General features: G+C 38.4%; 1 protein-coding gene across 1 annotated transcript in view; it reads left to right on the forward strand.

Moving 5' to 3' along the window:
* ZMYND11 (zinc finger MYND-type containing 11) overlaps window positions 1-27082 on the forward strand; it is a 37877-nt gene that overhangs the window by 9665 nt on the left and 1130 nt on the right. The window contains exons 3-15 of the mRNA XM_072412614.1: window positions 2393-2530; window positions 4885-5044; window positions 14180-14341; window positions 16587-16664; window positions 18001-18093; window positions 18331-18418; window positions 19584-19639; window positions 21114-21191; window positions 21899-22017; window positions 22756-22967; window positions 24711-24775; window positions 26067-26345; window positions 26627-26812. Of these exons, the coding sequence (XP_072268715.1) occupies window positions 2397-2530; window positions 4885-5044; window positions 14180-14341; window positions 16587-16664; window positions 18001-18093; window positions 18331-18418; window positions 19584-19639; window positions 21114-21191; window positions 21899-22017; window positions 22756-22967; window positions 24711-24775; window positions 26067-26345; window positions 26627-26812 (1710 nt within the window). The 5' untranslated portion in view covers window positions 2393-2396. The remainder of the gene's footprint in view (window positions 1-2392; window positions 2531-4884; window positions 5045-14179; window positions 14342-16586; window positions 16665-18000; window positions 18094-18330; window positions 18419-19583; window positions 19640-21113; window positions 21192-21898; window positions 22018-22755; window positions 22968-24710; window positions 24776-26066; window positions 26346-26626; window positions 26813-27082) is intronic.

Below are 27082 nucleotides of genomic sequence, written 5' to 3' on the forward strand. Positions count from 1 at the left end.
GACAAACATTCAATCATTTCAGCAGAACTGAATAAAGTAAAATTCAGTAAACCATACATTATATTTTGATTTATATTCATTAACTTTTGTTTTTAAGTGCAAACACCTGCATGTCACTTGGTATTTTAGAGGAAAGCTCGACTTAGGGGTTGGGGGGGTGTTGCTCTTTTACAGGACCATATGAAAGTTCTATATCTAATAGTTTTATGTTATATATACATGCTCTCTGCTGGTTAAATGAAATCTTTAACTTTACCTTTCATCACTTGCTGGGAAAGAGAAGAAGCAGGAGAGGTGTCATCGGCCAAACGCCAAAAAGATACAGAAAGGGTATATCAGGTTTAGGGGATCATTGCAACAATTTCATAGAAAATTGCATAGATTTTTGTTGTTTGTTTCTGTAGGATCCAAGCAGATGCTTATACCCGTCCAAGTGTCTGTTGGTCACTCTCCATGTTAACATTCCTGCCTCCCTCTCGGGCCCATTAGCTATGGCTAATAATGCAAAGACTGTAAGTGAATATTCTATAACACAGGTTCTCAATGACAGTTATACAACAGCCCTTCTGAACCCAGGTTTTTTCATTTTCCTCCTTAGATTTGTAGGGGTTTCTTGAAATGTGAGCTGAAACAAGACTGTCAACCTACATGATTCACTAATGTAAGGTGTAATTTATACACTGACCACTAATGTTTGGAAATGCCACACTTTATTTATTTTATTTTTCTTGCTACTATTTTGCAACTTATTGGTTGTATTTTGAGCTGTAGCTATAATAAAAAATATTTATATCAGAGGTTCCCTGTGGCCTTTAAACTATTTCAGTTCCTCCAAGGTGAAACATTAGAACTACTTATAAGTGAAGTGAATGTGTATTGTCTTATTAAAGTGACATTGTCAGGTGATCTGTTTGAAGCTTGAAAAACAGGAACCCCCTTGACAAAGGGCTGAAATGAAATGGCTAGACAGCTAGGTCAGATTCTGTAAATCAGCAGGTATTGTGGGATATTCCAAGAGTGCTGTAGTTATCTACCAATATTGGAAAACCAGTGAATCAGCAACAGTTTAATGAAAACCAAAGGCTGAATGATACTCACATGGTAGAAATAAGTTAATGTCAGCCATGAGAGTATGGTGTACGAAGCACCTACAATCATTATGTGAGTATCACAGCTGAGCAGCAGCCCAGGGTGGCCTGCACTATGAGAAAAAGGCAGGCAGGATGAGGCATTATGAGTTAAGATTCTGCTGCAAACATCTCGGTGACAAATATCACATAACACATTTAGAGGTCTTGTAGAGTCTCTGCCTTGGTGGGTCGGAGCTGTTTTATTGTTTTGGCTGAGCAGTGTTGTACACACTCGAAACCTCCATTGGCCCCCGCTATAATATATATAATATATTAATATCATGGTATCCGTATAAAATCTTGGCTAGTGATATAAATAAAATTGACCTCTGAATGCATTTTTACTTGGCTATTTCCCCAGGAAACATTTATCCAAGGGGTGCTGAGAAGTTCCTGGCTTTGCCCAGAAAGAAGAGAGCCAGAGTTATGAAATAACACATTGCTTCAACATATTCCCCCTGAGACTGATGTATTCGGTACAGCGTAGTTGCAGATTTTCAAGACTGTTCAAATAAAAGTCCTTTGGTTGGGCCGCAAACCAGCTCCTAGCAGCATCTCTAACGTCAGAAATGTCCTCAAAACATTGCCCCTTCAGGTGTTTCCTCAAATTCAGGAACAGATAATAGTCCAAAGGGGCCAGGTCAGGTGAGTAGGGGCCCAAAGACTGCATCGCAGGTTGCCGGCTCATCTTCAACAGTGAAATGCCCAGTCCTGAAACAAGATATCCAGGTTTTGACAGTGCTGTAGGAAGGACACTTCTCCCCCAGTGTTTGTGACATCTCAGTGTGAATGTCCTTTGCTGACCGGGCCATCATGAAGTTTTTGCTTCTCCAGGTAAAGTCAGCAAAGTACATTCACACTGAGATGTCACAGAAGTGTCCTTCCTTTCCCTGGAGAAACAATAACTTCACGATGGCCCGTAACTCCAACGACGTGAAACTTGCTTGTGCCTCTGCCATCACAGCTTTTCACTAAAAGAAAAACATTTTTAAGAATGGCAAAGACCTGATATTTGCACAGTTACAATACTAATATATTAGGCTGTCATATGCTCCCACACTCCTTTTTCTATTTCATCTGGAAGGGGTCAAAGCCAGGAACTTCTCAGCACCCTCTCGTATATGCTTGACATACTTCTTATAAATGTCCACACATGTATGAACTTGCAATTTATGTGCTTGTGTTTTGGTAAATCACACCAGTTGGTAAACTGTAAGCATTGTATTTTATAGGGGGTTTTACTAGAATTCTCTCTTTTGCAGCCTAATGAAACCCGAAAAGAACATGACACGTCTTACAAAAAGACGGCAAGCAGATACTAAAGTCATTCAATACTTATGGACAGCTATAGAAGTGATCCGGAACCAAAAACAGATTGCCAATATTGATCGAATTACCAAGTAAGTTAAGAAATGTTTTCAATAGCCATTTAATACCTTTCACACTAGCCAGTGAAATCTGTATTCGGCAGGTTTTTATTGCAATCTCCCTTCTGGAATAAAACCTACTTGCCGGTTCAAAAAATCTTCCTTGTAAAGTACACTGAGTGGCACATGCACAGCTCCTTGTACAGTACCAGGCTGCCCTCTAGCTGCCGGGCTTCGTTGATTAGGAAGGCCTAGGACTGTGTGAGGATGATGGTGCCTGTGAGCATAATATTACACATTTTATGAGTTATCATACACTGAACATAGAAATTATCAACTGGCTCAAACTATTAAAAGGAACTTATATGGGAAGGATTATTAAAACCTACTATGTTCCCTTTTCTGATTGCAAATCGTGTAACCTTTCTTTATCTAGAAATTACGACATGCAGCAACATATTCTCATTTCACAACACAGTTTAGCAGTTGATAGTAAATTGGGATTAATATAAATTTTGACCTTGAAATAAAAAGTAGAACTATGACTTTCCATAAAAAATAAATAAATAAATATGTGCCTGGGGAAGTTGGGGAAACTGTGATGGGCAATCTTTTGATGCCAGGTATCACTCGCTACATTCTTCACTGCCTTCAAGATGAATTGTGACCTAGATCTTGGACATGAGACATCCTGTTGAATCCTAATTTATTGTGTGTTGATAGTTTTTTTTTACCCAAGGACATGGTTTTAACCTCATAATTTTAAATATTTCTCCGACAATAGAAAGAAGTTCATTAAAGTTGTATTCAGCTGGTAACAACAACAACAAAGTTGACATTTTAGTATCATAACTAGTTGTTCTAGAGTCTGAACACCAATTCTATTCAAGTGGATCTATAAAAGCGTGACAACCAAATAGACCTTTTGACATTTGGGGAGGTTTAGTAGGTATGCCTAAAGGGTAGGTACAACTATATGCAGCATATTTGGTGTTACAAATTTTCTTGTTACCCAGTTGCAATTTTCCAGTCCCCCCTACTGTGTCCCAGCTTTGCATTGCCACCCCATACTATCTGTCTCTCATTCACTTAATCAGTAATGGAGTACCATTGCTGATGGAACGTGTGTAATAATGTAGGGTTCATGGTTAAATATGCATCTAGTTGGAGCAAGAGCTGGGAACCCAATTCAAGGTTTTTGGTAGTTTTTTTTTTCTGCAAAGTCCCCTTCTTGAGATAGTCCTATATGTGTGTGTGTATATATATATATATATATATATATATTGTGAGGGGTTTCGCTCAGGATCGCCTTTGCTGGGGCCAAAGGACACTTGTCTGATTCATCCGATTCAGACGACACTCTGAGGTATAAGGGTTAAGCTGTCTTGTAGTCAGGTTTATTTAAAGGATGCGGATAAAATAACAAAAATAGCAAACAAAAACCTTGCCTGTCCGGCACTTACTAAACATCAGACTTTCCTGTCTATCAGCTGGAGGGCTTCTCCCTGTCTGCTCCAAACAAAGCTTGCAGCAACCTTCTACTCACTCTTTGAGCTCACTCGCACCAACTGACTTGAGCTCAGTCACCCAGACCGACTTTCTGAGTCTTTCAGCAGAGCTCCTCACGGACCGACTGTCTGTGTCTCCAAACCGAGCTCTCTCTCTCACACAGTCCACCTGGCTGTGTCTCTCTAAGCCAGGCTGAGCCCGCACAGATCCCTGTCTGTCTCTCTCCAAATTAGGCTCCTGACTGAGCTCCTGGCTCTGGGTTATAACCCCACCCTCAGTGCTGCTTCATTAATTACCTTGCAGGTGAGTTTTACACCTGCTACTTCACATAGGAGAGGAATCTTGGGCAAATATACCTCCCTTCCACCTCCAATCCTGCATTGGTGTCACAAAATTATATATATATATATATATATATATATATCCCCAACCATTTTATTAGTTTTATTACCATAGTAATTACCATCGAATAAAAGGAAAGCTTAAGAGCTTGAGCTTGATGTATCCTCCTATCCATCCAATTCCAGTGTTCTATTCCTCACATCCTTTTCGCTAACAGCATCTACTGTAACCTAGTTATGTCATTAAGCCTCTTGCTAGGCTAAGGTATGCCCGTTTGGGTCACCTATTTCATGAAATTATTGTCAGAGAAAATCCATTGTAGAAAAAAAAGTGTTTATCATAAACCCCACCTCCTGTAGACCTCCATAGTTATTCTTCCCCTTTTTTTTTTTTTTTGTTTTACTTTAAATGAAAAAAACAAAGTTTTAAACTTTAGGTGTTGCATGCTACATTGTAATGGAATCCTCATTAGGAAAGACTAAAATCATACCAGGACTGTACTAGGATCTTTATATTCTTTATTTTGTGTTCATCAGGTATATGACACGGGTCCATGGTATGCACCCAAAGGAGATCACACGGCAGCTTAGCCTTGCAGTTAAGGATGGACTGATTGTTGAGACATTGACCGTGGGGTGCAAAGGATCAAAAGCTGGAATTGAACAGGAGGGTTACTGGTTACCAGGGGATGAAATTGTAAGTATTTATCCTATATTTTATTATATTTTTTTATTTGGTTGGAATATTGGTGCTTTGTATTCTATGATCTTGAGAGATATTCATGGAATAACAAAACTTTGGTGACATTTATAGTTTGTTGTATTTGTATGATTGTGCTGCATGTTTGCTGCTGTGTAAAATCTATATTCAGTCTTTCTCACTGTTCGTGCGTTTGTGTATTTGTGTGCATTTAGGAGTCTGTTACAAAATGAATTGGAAGTGCCTAAATAAAAGCTCCACTTTCAAGAGTTCATAATAACACAATTTACAAAAATATTGTTAACTACTGTGTTTCCCCGATGATAAGGCAGGGCCATCAAATAAGACCGCCCCCCTTTTTAGAGAAAAATGTAAAATAAGCCCCCCCGCAAATAAGCCACCCACCGATACCTGCGCTTACCCGAATCGGGTGGTACGGTGGGTGACTCCGTGTGGTTCCTCTGTCTGCCTCCATGGCTGCGTGCCGCACCTCGTCATGAAGAGGAAGTGACAGAACTGCAGTGCGCGCACGTGACTCCGCCCAAGCAAACACAGGCAGCTTCCCTCATCCCTCCCTAACGGAGACTGCAGGAGTTTGTTCACGGCCAGAACATCCAAAAGTGAGACACAGACAGGTTTCTTTTGCTGTGAGCAATACCACTTACTGTATATAAGCTTTAGAATGGGAAATTAAATGGTACAGTATATGATGAATTACAATGGGACATTTAATGGTACGGTATATTATTGATTACAGTAGAAGGGGACAATGAATGGATCAGATTAATCAGAAGGGGACAATGATTGGCACAGATTGATCAGAAGTGGATATGAATGGCACATGAACAATAACTGTGTACTGTAGTCTTCTTCATGGGTAAATAAGGCATCCCCCTGAAAATAAGCCCTAGAGCATATTTTGGCCTTCCAAAAAAAATAAGACAGTGTCTTATCATCGGGGAAACAGGGTAAAAGTGTTCCTATAGTTTGAATTGATTGCTTTATCTGTATCATTTGTATATGTTGTTGAATATGCTCTTGCTTTAATAGGAGTTTCTGTTCTAAGCATTTGTAATGGTTGTAAAATTAGATAGGACAACTCCAGCCATCACCTAGACCCGGGGTGCCCACATGGAGCCTTCTCACACACTGAAAGACATCCCCAGCATCCCTATAGAGGTACAGCAGGGAGGGGTAAGGTAGGGCTCCGCCATCGACTCACATTGCCTTTGCGATCGACCAGTAGATCGTGATCGATGTTTTGGGCACCCCTGACCTAGACCTTTTTGTTGATGATGGTAACAGAAGTTTGTTTTTCTTTTTTGGCATAGAAAGATGCAGACTATGTGCATACCTTGTAGCTGTCAAAACTTCCAAACTTGTTTCACAATAAATAACCATTGTATGGAGCTCAGAAATTATCCCACAGGGTTCTAATAAATATACCTACATACATTATACTTTATTTTTAGTTCTGCTTTTAAAGTGTGTAATATCAGGCTTTGTTCCAGTTACTTGCAGTTTAACCTATAGTTGAAGTATGCTTTAACTGCAAGTCAGCAGTTTTAAATTTGTGTTGTGACTGTTCTGAGTTTACTCCCTTTGTGCTTCTTTGCTCAGCCTGTCAAGTTGAGATCTGTTTATGGTATTTAAAATGTTCATCAAATGTAGGTAATAAAGTTGTGGGTGGGTCAACATTCAACAAATTTAGTAATCCCTAACACTGTGTCAGCTTTCTACAACCCCCACCCCCAAATTCTTTGTTCCAACATTCTAAAGCTATGTAAGCACACCAGATGATTCTTGCTTCTGAGCTAGAATCTGGCGTAAGTGCAGCGCTCGCCCTGACATTGTTCATGGATCTGTCCTGGCGGATACATGAACGACCAACGACTGCAATGCGAGTGAAGGGGAGAGGGTGCACGTTCTCCCTACTCCGCTCTTCGTAGAACAGAACGCCGCTATGTACAGCGCTTGTTCATGCATCTTTCAGTCTTTCCTTGTTGGAAAGGATTGTAAAAGATCTTTCCAACGACAAAAGTCCAATGTGTGTACCCAGCCTAATGTTCCAGTATGTCATAATTCCCTTCACCACCCCCGCCATCTCCTTTTTTGTTTTACGCCCTAGCTGTATATGCCCCTGTATTGTGACCCAACTTCCCTGTGTCACATATTTTGTATAGTGTGTAACGTATTATACAGCCTACGTATTTGTACAGGGCTCCACTGCTGTGGTGAGGCTTTGATGTGGATGGCACAGCGCAATGGACATAGGAGAAGCCACCTTTAGCAGAGGTTGACCACCAAGCAGATGAGGGCTGCTTGTCCTGCTGTCCTGTCTAAAAGTTGTTCTGATGTCAGGCAACCGGCTTTAGTATTCCGTACTAAAGACATTTTCCTGAAGGTTCTCTTTTTAAATAGTTTGTCCTTGCAAACAAAATCTCTACACAAACCCTGACGCTGAATTCCAACCAAACAACTCAATGCACAGATTAAAACAAAAGTTCTGTTCTGTCAGTCTTGTGATAAATACTAGCCAGTTCACTTTTCCTTCGTTCATGTAAGTAATATAGCCTGGTTTGCTAACCCACTGACCTAATCCTGACTGGATGCACAGTTCTAGTACTCTTCCTTCTCTGGTGTGCAAAACAATAGAACATGATTGTTTCCATGTAGTTTACACCTTTAACCTTTTGTAGGTTAACTTGCTACATGTTGGATCAGTTCCTAAATAATGTATAAATAGGCAAGCATCTAGAATAGGTCACCACCTATCTAATATCTGGGTTGGGTTCTAAACAAACAGGGTAGAGCTGTATTGCCTGCATACACATTTACCTTCACACTGACACAGATCACTGCCAAGGGAAGGTAATTGTACGCAATGAAATAAAATACATTTGGTAAAAAGCTAGCCTTTCTTCTGTTTTATAGAGAAAATCATAATTAATTTCCCCTCTTACAGTAGCTTAAAGTCAACTTTTGCTTGGTGAGTGTGGGCAAAATACACACAATATGTTGCATGATAGTGATTTGCAGGTGGAACTTTTATTACAGCTGTGTTGTGTGGAATCTGGATACTACTGGGTTAGAGACCTAATATCCACACAGCCAGGATAAAACCGGTAAAGACAGGAGATTCTGTGCTGAAAGAACACTGGTTTATTATTAAAAAGATTAGAAGTGTTGGAAGCTTACATCGGGTGATAACACAGGAAGAACTTGTTTACAAATGGTGGGAGGGGAGTTCATGACCCAGGAAGCTGTATTATTGTATAAAGATGTCTCTACATATAGCAGAGATGTGTGACTCGCAAGACTGTTCCTAGTAAAAAATGTGTGATTCTGTTCAACCAAAGTTTATTTTACATGTGTGGATTTTTTTTTATCTGAAGTTTTTATTTAATGTAACAACAATGATAGAAAATGCACAAGTTTAGCTTTCTTGTGCATCATTCTTTTCAATAGCCCTGAAATTAGATTAGTGTTCTCCCCAGCCCTTTTTAGCCGGGCTCACCACCCGGCACTTTTAAGTAACCACCCGACTGTTTTTGTGTAGGTCTTGAAACGTTGGGGCCACCACCTGCCTGCAGTTTCTTCCTACCCAGCTTAAAAATAATTCTGGTGAGAATACTAATAGAAGTATACATGTTTGGCTAATAGGTAGTTTACCACATACACCAAAGATATCACTGTTTTCAGCCATATCTGATGTAAGCAACCAGGAGTCCGGTAAGTAAAATGCCATTTCTAATGCTAGTTAGGCGGTTTGGCTTATACTAGCTTATAAAGTCCCAGTGTTTAGGGGTTTTTAGCTGTTTCAACCAATTGTATATTAGACCAGTAGGTCATATATATCTAAAAAAAAACTTGAAACCTGTCTTTGGCCCTGTTAGCTTGTACCAACTAAATGATGCTGAAATACCATCCATGTCCCTGGGTAAATAAAAACTACATTTTAAAGTGATCACATTTGTGAAGAGTTGAATGTAATCAATCCAGGCCACATAAAGTGACTAAATATTTAGGGGCGAGTTTAATGGGGCACAAGTATGTGGTGGGTTTTTTAAGTATTAAATTATGTTATCGTAATGCTTCCACTTGCTCTTTACGTTCTTGCCTTTGCTTTGCTGTTATGTCCTATGGTTCCTTGCAATGTTCTCTTCCTCCTTAGATGGTGCTTGCTTCTATCTACCTACCATTATATTCCTTGTTTCATATAACTGACAGTTCTCTATATTCTTCTTTCCCTTTTACAGAATCTCCTGTAATTAGCTCCTTATTCCCTCCTTCCTCATTATGTCTGTGCTCTGTGTATGCTGCGTCTGATGCAATAAAGTGGGTGTTTGTCTAATGAGTGGCTGAAGATTTATATATAGATGTTTGTTTGATGAATGACTGAAAACGTTGAAGCAGGTATTTAGAGTTTTGTGTATAGGCTGCGGAGTTCAGATTCAGTGTAGTTGCATTTCAGGTTTGATCTGTCAAATCAACAAAATTTTCCTACAACTTGGTAATCTTTTTTACGAAGCATTTTTTTTTTGATTGGATAGTATTTTGTCTTCGTGCACACTTGATAATTTTACCTGATCCATTTATGATCGGATCTCCAACAAATCTGATTGTGTGGCCAGGAAAAGGGAGATGAGAAGAAAAGCCTGCAACCAACTTATAATTCACACAAACTTTGAAACTTGACTGTTTCCTACTGACCACAACTTGGTCCACTTGTGTGTTTTTTTTTTTTTCCCTCCAATCCCTGGTATTGTTCACTCAGCACAGGGCACATTAATTTTTACTCCATTTTAGGACTACAAGTCTATGCCTTGGCACAGTCCGTTTTCTGATGCTGCACAGTAACTGACAGGGACCATGCTGATTGGTTTGCATGAGCTAACTACTTTTGTAATCCTCCTGACAGTCGATTATGCTAAAAAAAAGAAATTTGTAGGTTTCAGCTGTCACCATGCCTTACTCAGAGGGAGGCAACAACTGTCACTATGGTACAGAAATGGCTGTACCTTTTAAGGCTAAGTTCAGATGGATGCTGAAGCCCAGGTTCTTAGCAGGTAGTAGAGGTTCTGACCCGTGGCAAGCACCAGCATTGATCCATGTACTGTTCTGACCTTCAGATGCCACTAAACCACACACAGCCCATGTGTGCTGTTGGTAAACTTTGGAGACCAGAGTGCAGCACTGTTATGCTTGAATTTTGTTGTGTATTAGCCTTCACTGCAGCACACCGCCACATGCATAGCTGTCTGATGTGATAACCATTTTCTGTGACTGAAGCCAGCTGTTGCTGTTCCGATGAAGTTGGACTGCAACGGTCCCCTTCACCTTCCTAACACTCGCTATAAGTAGAAACTCTGACCTCATATCAGAAACTCTATAGCAGCCAGTAAATGTGCAGCACTGAAGTTGTGTACAATTGTTTTTTGGTTTTTTTTTGGTACTGTATTGCACAAGGTCAGAGAAGCTCCATAATCTAAATCCAACTGATGATTTTAAGGACACCCTATAAAGTCCATGCAGGTGCCTTGGGGGTGTGTGCAATACTGCACCAAGCTGATTCCATTCACACCGAGCTGCAGGTCTTCTGGATGCTGCAATACCTGTCCTGGGGACTGTATTTCTGTGATCAGTGAGGAGGAGACTTTTTAACTTTTCACTTTTTTCACCCACTCTTTTCTTTATAAATATACCAGTTTCCATAGTAGCCCTGTGGTATCAGCAAGATAAAAAAAAAATGAAAACAAACATCGCTCAGTCACTTATGCATTGCTTTTATATTCATTGACTGCATTAATTTTTTTGTGAAGACCAATTTATGTACTTTAATACTTTAACATTATAAGCACTGTTAATACTTTAGTAGCCACACTATGGTTTCTACAGTTATGCATCAGAATAGAAGAGGGCCTGGAAAGAAATACACAAAGAATTGGATTTGTATGTTAAGGCTTATTAGTATAATGCATGTGGGTTTAAAAAATATTATTCAATGGTAAGTTCCTTTTGGAAAGTTTGACAGCTTTCTGATGTCTGGTCAATGGTATGATTGTGTGGGTACTCTAAGAACCGTCATCCATTTTTTGGGTACTTTTTTCAGTTTGTTTGTTCATATTCTGTACTGTAAAACTCACAAAATGTCTTTGCAGGTTTTCAAACAAAATTCCCAATAAACTTCAGTATGGAAGTTTCTGTTAATTTTCCCTTTCCCGAGCACTGTTTAAATAATTTTGTAGCTGCTAGTGCTGTAGCAGACTTTTTGTATTGTATTGCAGCAGTCTGCTCAGTGAAGACATTATTCCGTAATAAAACCTGTACTTAGTGCAGTCCTGAAATCTGTTTGTTAAAAAGCATCTGACCTTTTAGTTTGTAAGGACTCATTGACTATGAGGAAGCCCTTTGATTTGGCAGAGATTCTTTTTAACTACTGTTATTTTTTTTGCCTCTAATTATTTTGCAATCCCTCTAGAAAATGGCAGTTCTGTTTAGCACAACACTCTTGTAAATTATTGCAGATGAAACATCACCAAATTCACGGAAGAGAGGGAAAATCAGTGAATTCACCTGAGGTTTGTTAAAGTGCTTTGATATCAAGGTTTGCAAGTATGTAAACCAACAATTTCTTTGTCATTTTCCATAGTTGGAGTATTGGGGCTACGATGTCCATAAATAAATAGACTAGTAAAGTGTGGGAAGCAAGATCTCTTTGGGGTAAATAGCAGGAAAAAAAATTAGTTCCCGCTTTATTCTCCTTACTAATATAACCGTAGGGTGCTCAGAACATCTAGACTATAGACTTCAGCATTCTGTAACCTTTCAGAAGAGTTAGAGCCTGTAATGAGTTGCTTGTAAATATGTATGTATATTTTGTTTTTTCCAGCTGCTTTGGGTACCCTCTCTCTCTCTCTGATTCCAGCCATGAAATCAGATATTTATAGTTCCTGGCTCAATATGATTAAGGGATTTATTATATCCATTGACCACTTGATAATCACTATAGATAAACCAGAAAGGGCAGGGACATTACAATTTACCATCTCGAGTCAATCTGTTTGTGAAATATTGTTCATGGACAGCCTAGGGTAGTGTTGGATACCTGACTGTACGATTAAAGTGCTTGGAGAGATGTGGTTGTTTGTGTATTAAAGAAGACCTATACTTAAAGCAGAAAACAAAACCTGTGACTACGCACTCATTCCCATTTCATCGTAGGGCACAGTTCTTTTCTTGCCACCTTCTCCCGAAGGTGATGTTCAGCCATATTGAATGGCTATGTCATGCAAGTTGGCAAAATCTGTCAGGGAAGGACAGTTATTGCAGACATCACCTGTCCCTTTCCAATAACCACCTGGCTGAACCTCAAATAGTTCAAAGTGGGACTTTAGTTTTATGATATGAAACTCTTTTAGATTTTAAAGTAAAACATCTATTCTGCCTGCTCCTCATTTCCTGATTTGCTTACAATGATGGGTGTCTACGGGCGATGGCGGGTACAGAAATCTTTACCTGGTCATAGCTTGCACCACCACTAAGATGTTGGCTGCCTTGCAGTCACACAACATTGTGAAATGGATAGGAAATTGGATTTAGGAAAAGGTCATCCACAGTGCTTTATTTATCATGGCTACTTAGCTTCTCTATCATGCAGTGCTAGGCAAACTGTATCCTAAGCCAGGATCTGTTCTCTAGTATTGCATCAGTTTGCCCAGAGGCAAAAGGCCTGGTCATCAGTTGGGAAGGAATAGGTTGTTGTGTTGTACCCAAAATATATAGTATATAGCCTGTTTCAGGATGCTAAACCCCTTTCAGGTGCATAAATTAAAATAAACAAGGAGAGGAAAAGAGGTCTTTTTTTGGCAAACAAAATGATTGTATTGTAAGACATATTTGGAAATGTTTATACCATTTATGTATGTTCTTTAATAGGTTCTGTCCCAGCTACTACTGAAGTGGACTATAATTATTAGCTTGTCCCAAAAAGCTCCCATGAAGTAATGTGGTGTCAGGACTGAATTTATATGGACATTTTTATACCATTTATGTACTACAGTAAAATTACTTTGTTTGCTAAAAAAAACCCTCTCTTCTTGTTTATTTCAACTAGTCATCATTTGCCCTGACAGTGTGATTTTCCTAGTTACCACTTTACCATTCATATTGTGTCTTCCTGGAGGGATCATGGTGGAGGTAGAACACATCACTATGCAAAACTATAGCTGAGTCCAGGACAGAAGTAGCCAGCCATTGTCACATGTCAGGAAGTGCACTACTACAACCTCTAAAGAGGAATTTGGATTTATCCGGATACTATTTGGCCACAAATAATATTTCAGGGTATTCCGTATAGGACCACAAATCTACACTTTTCGTATAGGTCAACTTTAAAGACAAACTCTCCGATCTATGCCATACATTTCTGTATTTAAAATCTTTCCAGTTTTTTTAAAACTAAATCCAAAGCTACCATCCATTGGTGTCCTAGGTACCCCCCAGGGCCCAAACTTTAATACCAATCTTTTGGACTTGTCAATCCCTGTTTGGAGCTTGGACCCTTTTACCCCACCTTTTATTGCTTGTCACCTGACTTTACAATCCACAGACACCTGTTTCTCTGGTATAAGAAACCCACTATAATGCCTGCAATTAATAATGATATTGGGTGTTGTCCATCAGTGGATCAATGCTAGTTACATCTAGTCACTGACGGGTGCCTATCACAGGGTGGAATGGTAGTTTTGGACCTTTAAGATATAAAACTGCTTTGCATTAAATAGGACTGCAATCATCCAATATTATGTATTAGTCTTCAATAATAATGATTTCAGTTTTAATAAATGGGTATCCCCTCTCCCTAATCAAATTATAGAAATGTGAAAATTGTGTTTCATACTTGTAATGACATATATTGTGGAAATAAAACTGATCTTTTTACTCTTCTCCAAAATTATAAAAGCAACACATTGCAGGCTCTTTTACCCCCTGAGAGGATAAATTTCTAATTCTGAATGCCACGCAGCTGGTATTTCTAATGTCTGTTGTAAAATTTGGTTTTCCTGCTTAACCCTACTAAGATGAATTATGAGTATGCCTTGTCTTCAAATAACATTGTGTTTCTCCTAGGATTGGGAGACAGAAACTCATGACTGGTACTGTTTTGAATGTCATTTACCTGGAGAGGTGATGATATGTGACCAATGTTTTCGTGTGTACCACCTTAAGTGTTTGCCTGATGATATGAAACTCAGGGATAGCAGTAATCACTGGCACTGCCCAGTTTGCAAGGTAAGACGACTTAAATCTTTTCTGTGCACTTGGATCCATTGTCTTATTTATACTAATGAATGAATATTATCAACGTTTACTAGCTAAGTAAGTGCTGTGGGGGACACAGGAGATTGACACTGCTGAAAGTGTCGGTTTTCCTCCATACTTAACATGAAGGTTTTTTTTTTTTGTGAAAGGCACCACATTTTGGTGGAACGCAAAAGCAGGACAGGTATCATTCACAGCCTTCTATTACAGTTATGCCTGTTTTGAATAATTGTATGATAGGGGTGCTGTACAGTGTCTCCAGATAAAATAATGTTTTCTCTATCTGTGTAAACAGAACCCTGGAAAAGGAAGTAGTTCATCTTCTTTATTTAATGATCCTTTGCACATTCAAAATAGCACTGTGTGGCATTGGGTGGTGAAGCCAGACTAACTTTTTCCACTGCCGCAAATAGCACATCCTATAGCAAACTGCAATGGTCTGCAACTTGAGAAATGGCGATTTGGAATAGTTTTAAAGCAGGAATAATATTTTCAAATTAGAAGTTATTAAATTTGCTAAACATGCATGGTAACAACTTTTTTTTTAAGACGGTGGAAAATGGCTAATGTGCTTCTCACTAACTGAAACAATCTCATGTGTCTCCACTCTACTCCAGGAAAATCTTCTGTTTTTATCACAGAAGCAGACTGTGGTGTTTCTAGCCTTTGTAGAATAACAGTCATGTAAATGACTAAAATAAGAGATTTGTCAACAAATCCGTAATGGATTGAAGAGCATAGGTTTTGTTTTAAGCCTTTGGTCTTGAATCTGGTATAAAGCCTTGTATTCAGATTACACTGTGGCCGTCACATTGTCAAACAATAGTGTTGTCAGCAATCCCCTAAAAGTTAGCCTTGCATTCATAAAAAGCAGTTTGAATGCAAATTTAAATATAGGCCCTTTTGAAAATGTTTTTTTTTTCTTCTTGTGAGTATTGATACTTTATCAAACTTTGCGGTTAACTTTGCGAAGTACTGATTTAGAGGTTTCCCTTGGGAAATAATGGGGAAAATGTTTTATTTGCTATTAAAACATACATTTTTCAGGTGTATTTTACCAATATATTATCTCTTGCTTAGGTGGATGATTGGTAGGTATTGGATTAGTAGGTGGAGACAAAGGGTAATTGTGCTTCTAAAATAATCACCTGATCTAACAAATATTTAAGTAGTGAAAGATATGGCTTAAAGACCAATTTTGTCAGTGAATTATCAAAATGTATCTGAGGATTTTTTATTAAATGTGTTGGAACTATAAAGTTGGTTCATTGCTTTTGTTTTTGTACACTGCACTGCACTTTGCTTTCTTACAATTTGCATTATCTATGTGATCAATGTATTTGTAAAGTACTTGCAAACATTTGCAACAGGGAATAAGAAGCTCTTGCCTTGGAAGCAGTCGGTTCCTTGCCTACAGCTGAATATTTATAGAAAGGTTCATGTAAGGATTGGTAACAAGTACCCTAAATTAAATAAACGCCAAACATAACAAGCTGGATACATATAGCAAGACATTAAATCACAAGTTCCTTCAGGTTTTCAGGAGTTAACGGGATACTTCCTATTAATTTCTATGTTGTTTTCTGACCTCCAGAATGCTAGTTACCTGGCTTTTTAGGCAAACACTACCATTATTTACACATTAGTGCTGGGAAAAGATCTGGCCCTGCTCCCTCTTCTTTTTGTGGTAGGGGTGGTGTCATTGACTGGTAATGAGTAGCTCAATGAGGCAGGGTTTCTCCTTTACACCACTAAACGTTATTTATAGTACAACGTTTTAAAGCCTTTTATAGCAAAATGTCACCCACTGTGTTCAGGTGCAGCACAAATCCAATGCCATCATTTTTGTGCCAGTAAGAACTACTGCACTCTCCACATTCCAATATGACCCCTGATAAATCGGACCTACATCTCTGCAATCAGCAGGGAGCTTTAATTTTGCTGAGTTCAGAACCATCTTTTGGGCTCATCAGGAGGCATATTGGACCACAGCAGCTGAGAAAGAGGTCGAACAAAGCTGAAGGCTACTGGTTGGGATTAGCTGTGTTGGTGGCAGTCTTCATCTTTGTACAGGTGTATGACAACATAGAAATGCAGGTACATAAAGATTATATGTATATACCAATTCCCCTTTTGGGGAATGTTGCTTTCTGCTGTTGTATTGAAAATTCCAAATAAAAATATTGAAGTCATTGGCAGTATTTTTATTTTACAGAGCATTAAGAAAAAGAACATAAACAAACAGGAAATGGGCAAATACCTGCGATTCATTGTGTCCCGTATGAAGGAGAGGGTAAGTTTTGTGTGTGTTTAGGAGTTTTTTTTTTTGTTTTTTTTTCTTGTAATCCCCAGATTTACTTTTGTAGTACTGTTACATCTGTAGACTCAGAGGGCCTAAAAGTGACCTTTAGGAGCAATTCGAGTTGTTTTTTTGTTTTTTTTTTGTTGTTTTTCTTTTAGTAAGTTAGCTGCAGAACTGTGCAGTGGTTAGGTCACTGGGTGCTCCTATTTTCTGTTAATGTCGGTTTTTGGGACTGAATGCTGACCTCGTTCAGGATCAGTCAGTGCAGTCTGCCAGGCGATGTGGAACTATCCAGACGTTACAGTATTCCAACAGAGTCTTAGCCCTAGTGGTAACCTGCTTTTGGGGCAGTTCCTTAGCCTAGTTTCCCACTAGTCCTCTGCAAAACCACATAATGGCTCAAATCCATTCAGTCCTTAGATTGTTTTTGCTAAGAACCACAATTTGCTGGCTTACTGTTTCTGGAATCTCGTTAAATTTTTTTTTTTTTTTTTTGCAAGATTCTTAAGAGATTGTAACCTGGTACACTTATGAGTATTCTTGGGTCCCCTTTTGGTGTAGAATAGCCTCATCTTCATATAAACATCCTGTATCTTCATTTGATTTGGCTGTCTCCAACATACCACTTAATGGTCCTCCAATCTGTGCTTAAGGGTCGTGCTAGTTAAAGCAATGAATGCTCTGATGGATTTGGCATAGGTATATTCATTAGGTCTCGTTCCACCATATCTACATGGCTGAGGCAGGTCATAATTCAAGCTTTTGGTCTCCATGATCATGTTCTGCTGTTTCTTGTCAAGTCATTCTCTGCTAGAACAGTAAGACCTTCGTGGGTCTCGCAACGTTTTGTCAAATTGGCAATGCTGCCCCTTATAGTAACATGTCCTCAAAGTTCGACCACGTACATGTTTTATTCTTGGCCAGCTGGGTGTAAAAGACTTCTTGGACAAAAATGAAAATAACATTTTTGTATGTTCAATCTCCATATACAAATAAACAATGAACGTTTTACCTTTAGGGGCCAGCAATGAGTTGGGTCTGATTTATCATTTCTCACATTGCAATAACAAAAGGAAATGATTTTGGGTTACTACATTCTAAATTACAGCTTTCGAGTTACCCTTGAAAAACGGTACACGTGCAGTTTTGTGCAGTGTGCATAGTTATATGTTAAAATTCTGATGCCACTGGGGACAGCATGTTTTTATTAAGAATTCCATCACTGACTGCAAGCAGACCTCATACAATATATTAGATCATGTCGTAAAATATTTGTAATAATTACTGTAAATGCTGATATTCATACCAGTAATATGAACCCTTTAAGGCAATCGAACTTAACAAGAAAGGGAAGGATACAAAGCACCCCATGTACAGAAGATTGGTGCATACGGCTATTGATGTTTCCACCATTAATGAGGTAGGATTTTTCAAGTCAATAGAATGAATAAAATGAATGACCTCTGTTTTCTGTAGCTAATGTTTTACAAATCTAGCTTCAGTGAAAGGTCATACTTTATAATCCCTAAGTAAATCTTCATAAAGACTGAGTATTCGAGTGAAATAGTCTGTATGTTTGCAGTGATTTTATAATGTATTTTGTGCTACTGAGTAATGATGCCATTTTTCTTTGTGCAAATCTTTCACTTTTTTACAGAAAGTGACTGAAGGAAAGTACAGGAGTTATGAGGAGTTTAAGGCAGATGCCCAGCTTCTCCTGCACAACACTATTATATTTTATGGAGGTAATTTTTTGCCCCTCTTTTTTTTTTTTTTTTTTTTTTATTTCCTGCATTGTTCCTCCCCAGCACACATTGATCTCGCTCTTATATTGTAATCCTTCGCCTGCCTATCCCCTAGTGAGCAAGATATCTTGCATTAATGGCACAGCTGCTTGTCAAGTCTTTATGTACTTTGGGTTGAAAAATGACAACCCAAGGTACATGTTTTACAGCACAAGCCATTGCCTTGTGGCCCATTCATTTTGACTAAAAAATCTAAAGGCCTTAAGGAATTGAAATTTTTTTTTGCAGTATGTGTTCATGCATATATTCCTGTATTCATTTGAAGCCAAAAGCAGACAATTTCCATTTGCAATTATTCCGTTTGAAAGGTCGCGCATAAAAACTCTTGTCCTGTATTTGTTGGTGGACCTATTGGAATGATTGTTAAATACTCCAAAAGCATAAATGTTTGTTTGTGTTACTTAAAGTATATATTTACTATTGCAATTTATATTCGAATTGCTCACAGGTCAGTTAATGTTTGATTCATACAACCATGTTTCTTTTTCACCTCCATAATCCCACTCACTGTAAATTAGGAAATAGCTGGTATGGGGTAATCTGCCAGTAACCACCATCTCTTTGTAAACCACATAAAATATCCTGTTTATTTAATGTAACCATTGCCCTGTGAAGGACAAAATAGGTTCACTTTGTGTAGGCTCCACTAACTGCTCACACCTAACTTTTGCTTCCCTCTGTTCAGCCATCACAAGCAAAGTATTAGATATTTCTTTTTATTTTCAAGTACTGAACAGTGAGGACAGGTAAAGTGAGTATGTGCTGCTGCTAGGACTGCCATTAAAAGCAGCCTGTTGCTTGTTGGGCGAAGTACAGGTGTACTGAAAGATAAACATAGCTGTGTTCCCCATGGATGACTATTGAGACATTTTGGATCTATCCAAAGGCCAGAAATTGGCACCTCTACTCATCATAGCATCCATGAAAAGTTATTTACACATTGTGCCCACCTAGGAGCGAAAATGGAAATGTATTGGCAAATATTTGTGACTAACATTCTTTTCCAGGCTATATACATATCGCTAATGGTTTGCATGTAAGGGGTGGGTCAGGAATTATTGCATGTATGAATGAAAACCGAACTCAATTGCTGTAACTGTTACAGATGACAGTGAACAGGCTGATGTTGCCAAGGTTCTGTACAAGGACACATGCCATGAGGTAAGTTTTATAAAGAACTCACAAATATTTTTTACAGTGTAAATAGGCTTTTCTCATTACAACAGGAATAATATATCAGTATGCAAATATACCTAATATGCTTTCCATACTCTCTTTATAGCTGTCTTCTCTTTAGTTTCCCTGTTTTATCATTCTGTAGCAAAATGTCTAGAATTCTGAGAAACCTTTGCAACAAACTAAGGAGAAGTGTTCTTCCACATGGTGTTGCTATCCTGCTATGAGCTCTCATTGCCCCCCTTTTCCCCATCCAAACCCACAGAGCCAAAATATCCTACCCCGAGTGCATGTTCTCTTCTTACCATTATTTACACCTGCGCAGTGTATGTTTACAGACCATTATAGTCCAGTAGTTGTGGCTGGAGGATACTCATAGAAAAGTCTGTGGGGGTTCACTGTGCAAGCATGGCCGCCACAAGAAGCTTTCAGCCATGGGATGTGTACCTTGCAATGGCTGTGAGATTTAGAGAAGTACAGTACACATCTGGGGTTTAGGAGGGAAAGATGGGAAGGAAGGTTGGGTCTATTTTTCTGAATTTTCATTTAGGCAACAGGGCTTGGCTGTAGTGTCAGACCTGAGGTGAGCAAAGGAAACATAATTGGCATCCAGACATGCTGATTGGGTTATATTTGTAGTTTCAAACATAGTTATGGAAGTATGTATATTTACCGGTTACTAATCTAATGGATGCTACCAAGTACTGAATACCTTTTTTTTTTTTTTTTTTTTTTTTTTTTTTTTTTGTACTAAACAAATACTTTTGCATATTATTTGTGAACATATTGTATAATTGAGTCCATGCATACGTTGGAACACATTAAAAGCTGTGTACCTTTTTCTGGCTCCTGTTATCAGTTTCAAGTTTTGAACATCAAATTGTAATGTGAGGGAGATGATATTTGTTTCAGTAAGTAAACTGCTGAAAATGAGCCACTTATTAAACACTTTTTTGATATATCTTGTGCTATCGGCTAACTAAAAATTATAGTTAATATTAGTTCTTTTTAGATTCAATTATAACTGGACAGTTCTTCAGCTTTGTGCTTTCAGAAACTATTGCATTCTCGGCTATATTTTATTGTGTATTTTTAGTATCCATTTTCTGCAACTTCTTTAAATGGAAATTATTCACTGCAGCCAGTTGTGTTCATTTTTAATCTCACAATACATGTTTATCCTTAGTCTGCGTAAAAAATTCTTTTATCTGAAAGGGCTTTTTTATTTATTTATTTTTTGATCATGATGATTAGATTGCAATCGTGTTTCATGTCAAATTTTTGTTGTGTGTGTAGCATGTTTGGATAATGAACACTAGAGGGCAGAACTACAACCTAATATTCCACATTGTGTGATGTATTGTAAAGCTTGTATTCTTATTCTATCTAAGGAATGTAATATCATGTGAAAACATATTGGTACTGTATGATGATAGGTAAAGATATCTTCTTGTTTCAGCTGGATGAGCTGCAGCTCTGCAAAAATTGCTTCTATTTGTCAAACGCACGGCCTGACAACTGGTTCTGCTATCCTTGTGTATGTATCGTAAGATTTTAGTTTTTTTAATATTTGTTTGCAACAGCAAGGTACATGTTTCTTGATACTGATCACCTAAAGGATTCAGTACAGAATATAATGAAGAGCCCACATGTATAAGTTGAGATTACTGTGTACTTGTAATTAGAAATGCTCACACTTTGGGCCTGATTTATTAAATCTTTCCAAGGCTGGAGAGGATACACTTTCATCAGTGAAGCCGGGTGATACAGCAAACCTGGAATGGATCTGGTCCAGGATTGAAAACCTTTGCTAACAAATAGAAATAAAATTCAGTTCCAGAATTGAACATTTGTCTTGCACCACATAGAACTTATGTTGCTGTTTCTTATTGAATTCCCACTGTTTTTAGTAGCTAGAGAAGTTTGGTGGTGCAGATCACTGTGCATTGAACTCTTTCTAGAAATGAGTTCAGCAAAAAGTACTATATGCTCTGCACTTTTACAGAGCGCATCATGTACTGACTCAGCAAATTCCATTAACATTATGTCATTATGTAATCTTTAAAGATAGCTAATATACAACAAAAACTAGTCTGCACAGTAGCCAGCAATAGACTATCAGTCAATGTAAGCAGTATGCATATTAAAGTTTAGACAGGTTATCAATATGGTAATGCATGTATATGCTTTATGAGCAATGTGCTGTTTTAAACTTACATATAACTTTTGGTCTTTGCCTTGCAGATCCCTAACCATGAGTTGGTTTGGGCCAAAATGAAAGGTTTTGGTTTCTGGCCTGCCAAAGTCATGCAAAAAGAAGACAATCAAGTAGATGTTCGATTCTTTGGTCACCACCATCAGAGGTAATATCACAAAAACTGCTCATAAGCTTTTCAAAGTTAAAAGGCAGATTATCTGGGATGATAGATAAATAGTAATAACACATGTCAGTAAGGCATGTCGGAGTTCTAACTTGTGATCGATATAAACTGTAGGAGGATGGAGATGTTCGCGGACTATAAAAATGTCAGTCAGTTTCTGGTGACATTTTAATGAAGATATTTTATTTAAATCCCTTATTGTTTGTGCTGCATCACTTTTGTGTTGCCCAATCTTGTGCTTGATATCTATAAAAGCTGCATGTATTGCCCATACTGTATTCCAGTACATCTACCTGATTTACCCAATATAATGAACTACCTTAGCTGCTTTTATCTCTCTTGAGCTAAACGTTAGTAGAAACCTCCCCAGCTGTGTTCTTACCTCAGAGACTCGGCTTTGTTGAAACCTTTTCAGCGTTGACCACTTCCTTGGTGTGTCCACCCCACCAGCCCTTATTTTTTTGGGGGGACAGCCGCATAAAGGTCTGAGGGCCCATTTTAGCTTGGAGTATCCTCAAGCAGGTCATTTTCTTCCTGAGGTAAATGAGCAGATGGAGTTGGTGGTTAATCTATTGTTTGGCTCAGGAGTTTTGCCTTTAGAAATTGTAAAAGAAAGTTTGCTTGGACTGCAATTCTTGTTTATTAAATAGTAGCTGTATTTGTCTAGGAGAACTGTATTGCATATTTGTAGTCATATTTGAGAAACTCCCATGAACACAGGGCATGGATACCTTCAGAGAACATACAAGACATTACAGTCAATGTTCATCAGCTACATGTAAAGCGAAGTATGGGCTGGAAAAAGGCCTGCGATGAGCTGGAACTGCATCAGCGCTTCCTACGTGAGGGACGATTCTGGAAATCCAAAGGAGAAGACAAAGGAGAGGAAGAAGCAGAATCTAGTATCTCCTCAACAAGTAATGAACAGGCACGTAATCGCCAAATACAATTTGCTGTAAAAAATATTGCACTTGGGCTTCAGTAAAATCCTTTCTTTTGGCTTCTTTTGCTTTTAACTGTAGGAGTTCCATGCACATCAATTAGCTTCTCTAAATCGTTCCTTTCCAAATGTGACTTTTGCTATAGATCCATGCTATTTTATATGGAGACTGACTTTTGTTTTTAACTTGTGTTTCTTTTGGATATCCATGAGAAAGAAAAAAAAATTCTTCTTTGAACTTGAAAGTTTTTTTAGAAGCTGGCAGGGTGGTGAGTTCTGAAACTATACTTTAGGTTGGAAAAGAAAACGATGGTGTTTGAGTATATAGCTAACAGTTGTTAGTTTTTTGTAATCAGCGTGATGGATGACTGACCAACACTGGTGGACAGCTGTAGAAAAGTGAATGTTTTGCCTGGGATGATCACAAATGTACAACTTAAGCAATGATAAAATAGAAGCTTTACACTTGCCTATGCCTTAGACTGCATGTTGTTGGCATAAACAGATATCTGACACCAGGTCTTTTACCCGTTTTAATATAGTACATAGCTATAACTGCAGCTTAGCATCATTATTTTCCCTCCCTAGCTGGCTTTCCTCCTGTCCACCAACTCCCATTGCTTCCTTTTGGAATCCAATGAGTTTATCTCCCACTAGTTGTAGCCTCTGCCCCCTGATGTGTTTCCCATAAATAAAACCCGGTGTATCAAGAGCTCAAGACACCTGCAGTGTGCAGTCCCTTATTGACTTGTATGTCCAACCATTGAGGAACTACAAGCCTAAGCATGCATTTTTAGGGAGAGGCTGGTATAGCGTTCCACACTTCTGCACCAGCCATTTAGGAAGATGCTGTATTAGAATGTCCTTGGATCAAACTAAGCTCTTAGAAAAAGGAACTCTTTGCTAAACCAATCCTGAAAACGTACAACTGATTGGCTAATTGTTACATGGAGTTTCATGCCAGCAAGTATTGTAGGATTGAGGTACAGTGGCTAAATAGGTTTTTGTCCCTGCAGCATTTTCATTCAATATCTCCCAAAATCTGGCATTTTTTTTTTTTCTGAAACAAAAGCTGATATTCTGTTTTAGTTTTGCTAGGGATTCTTTACGCTACATAAAAAAATGTTGAATTTCTAATTAAAAAAAAAAATGCATTTAAGTGGATTACATGTATATCATACTACAGTGTGTGATTGCTGCTTCACCAGAGGATATAATCATTTAGCTCATTCATTGCTTCAATGTAAAGGAAAAGCCTCAGAATATGATTCACCGTTGTGCAGAGCTGACGTCTAGAACTGGCTTGCTTATTAAGAAATTCTGAGCACACTCTGCAGAGACAAACTGTCACTTATTAGCTCTCCCTTCTTGGTAGATATGATGACTTTATTCCTATAAAGGTAATAGATGATGATGTGATTTTATGCAAAGTACAGCAGGCTCCAGAAGTGACTGATAACCTAGAGTACACCTGGAGTCCTCACACAACCTCCTCACAGCTTGTCCTAGTTTCCTCCAGACATAAAGGGATAGATTGTCTGGGCAACCAGACAAGTCCATGAATTGTTTCCTCCAGCTCCTCTAATTGAGGCCCAGACGAGCTATAAACAGTACGTGAACGAGATCTGTACAATTTACAGATTATCTTGTCTCTGCATATATTTTTTATGTTTGAGATCTGTGCAGTGTTAGCAACATTGCACTGAGCTATTTGCCTTCATCTTTCCGCAGAAAGCAGCAACTCAGGAACCACGGGCCAAGAAAGGACGACGCACTCAAAACACAGAAGCCAAGAAGGAAGTAAGCTTCATATAGCTTTCAATGCTGTCATTGATTTACAACCATAGCCTGTCGGATAAACTGCCTTTGTTTAATTTTCTTTCAGCCACATTTCCATCTCCATAGCTTTTTGTCTTTTTTTGTTTTAATAAACTGCTGCTCAGTTTTATTCAGCACAGCTTATAGGAACCTCATGCACGATTCCCCTTCTCATAGCCCCTGCTGATCTTCTATTTCACTGCGCATGTGCAAGTGAACGGGCAAAAACCCGGTCGTATTTTACACAGCCCTCTATCTTGATGACTTTTTTTTGTTTATGGGAGCCAGATTATCTGCAATGATAGACTTCAAATTCTTCCACTGGAAACTCTGCACTAGTTGTTTGGGTCACGGATCATGCTGTGAAAACGTTGAACATTCTTTTCTCCTTTCCTTTCTATTTAGATTTCTTTTATTATTTGAAATGTCTTTTGCGCCACTTTGTTTTTTGTTTCACAGTTTTAACATTTATAACAATTTATGGTGATATTTTTCACTTCTCTAAAATCTAAAAATCTAAAAGCCTTATTTATTCAAATAATTATAAAACATTTCCTATTACATCCCATGGTTGCCACTTAAAGCTGATGGTATAGGCTTGGTTGTAAGGTAGGCTACTGAGCAGCTCTTCCTGAAATTGACTTACCTATGAGCCTTTGATAGAATATGATGATGATGATTATTATTATTATTAATAAACAGGATTTATATAGCGCCAACATATAATGCAGTGCCTTTGGATTGCCAAACATCATCAGATGACAGTATGTTAGATTAATAATATTACTAAACAGGATTTATATAGTGCCAACATATTATGCAGCGCTGTACATTAAACAGGGGTTGCAAATGGCAGAGAGAGACAGTCCATAACTTAGGTGGAGGAGAGGTCCCTGCCCCCAAGAGCTTACAATTTAGGAGGTGGGGAATTAACACACAAAAGGGGGGGAGATAGGGAATGTGTTATATGAATAGACTTCGATAGCAGGAGATTAAATTACACTAAAGTTCCATAAGTCCTAACTAAACATCTGCATGGCTTTTAGTTCAGATGATTCAGACAAATGTAACACAAATACCTACTAATTATATTTTTTTTAAATGTTAAAAGAGGCCAATAAAATTACAACTTTCCATTTAGTTATAGCAAACAAAATTGTATTTTTAAATTACTTCATCCTGTGTCTACTAGTAGTTATGGACCTTTGTAGATAAAAAGTGTCCCCTGGGTGAATAAATCTGTCAATAAAAATCATCATTTTTATTTTTGTAGGAGTCGGAGCCAGAGCCAGAGACAGAAGCCGTTAGCTCAAGCCAAGAAATCCCCTCCATGCCACCACCAGCTGAAAAAGTGTCTGTCTGTACACAGACCAAGAAGCAAAGTGCCTCATCTCCAAGAATGTCACACCGTAGCACACAAACCAATAATGATGGTGGGTGTCAGAACATGTGTCATGACAAGTACAGCAAGATCTTCAATGAGTTCAAGGAGAGAATGAGCACAGACAACAAGAGGGAAACTGAAAGAGCTGTACGAGAAGCCTTAGAAGAGGTATTTGCATGTTCTTTTTGACAAAAACCGTACCCATATGGGGCGAAACTGCAGAGATACACCAGTAGTTGTGTTATATAAGGAGCGCTGAAACGACAACAATGACTGCCCACTGGATTCTGAGCCAGTAACTTCTTGTTAAAAGAAAATAGGTCAAAGAATAAATTTTTTTTTTTTTTTCGGTATAAAGTCTTAAATACATAAAAACACTAATTTTAGTTAAGGAAACTAGAGATGAGAAAACTGATTATTATATAATATTTTTTTTTATCTCATGGCAGCTACGAACAGAAATGGAGGAAGAGAAGAGACAAGCTGTTAATAAAGCTGTGGCCAACATTCAGTCAGAAATGGACAGGAAGTGCAAGCAGGTGAAAGAAAAATGCAAAGAGGAATTCTTGGAAGAAATGAAGAAAATGGCAACACAACAAAAACAGCTGATCTCTCAGACTAAGAAGAAGCAGTGGGTAAGGAACCCTTGCCAGGCACAATGGTTTTAGGAATCTGTCTTTTCCCACATTGAATTCTTTCTTTCATTTTCCTGTGTTAGTATTGTGAAAAGAATAATAGGAATCCGGTTGCAGTGGGCAATACAGATGGCTATTGATTGTGCAGCAGTGATCGATCTTTAAGTAGCATAACCCTAGTTAATGGAAGAGGATACACAATAGGTTGAATTAAAGCTTTCACATACTGCTGTCTGCAACTGCACTCTCTTCTGCTAAAGCGGTAATACC

This window comes from Pyxicephalus adspersus, chromosome 5 (genome assembly GCF_032062135.1).
Source record: "Pyxicephalus adspersus chromosome 5, UCB_Pads_2.0, whole genome shotgun sequence".
Taxonomy (NCBI): domain Eukaryota; kingdom Metazoa; phylum Chordata; class Amphibia; order Anura; family Pyxicephalidae; genus Pyxicephalus; species Pyxicephalus adspersus.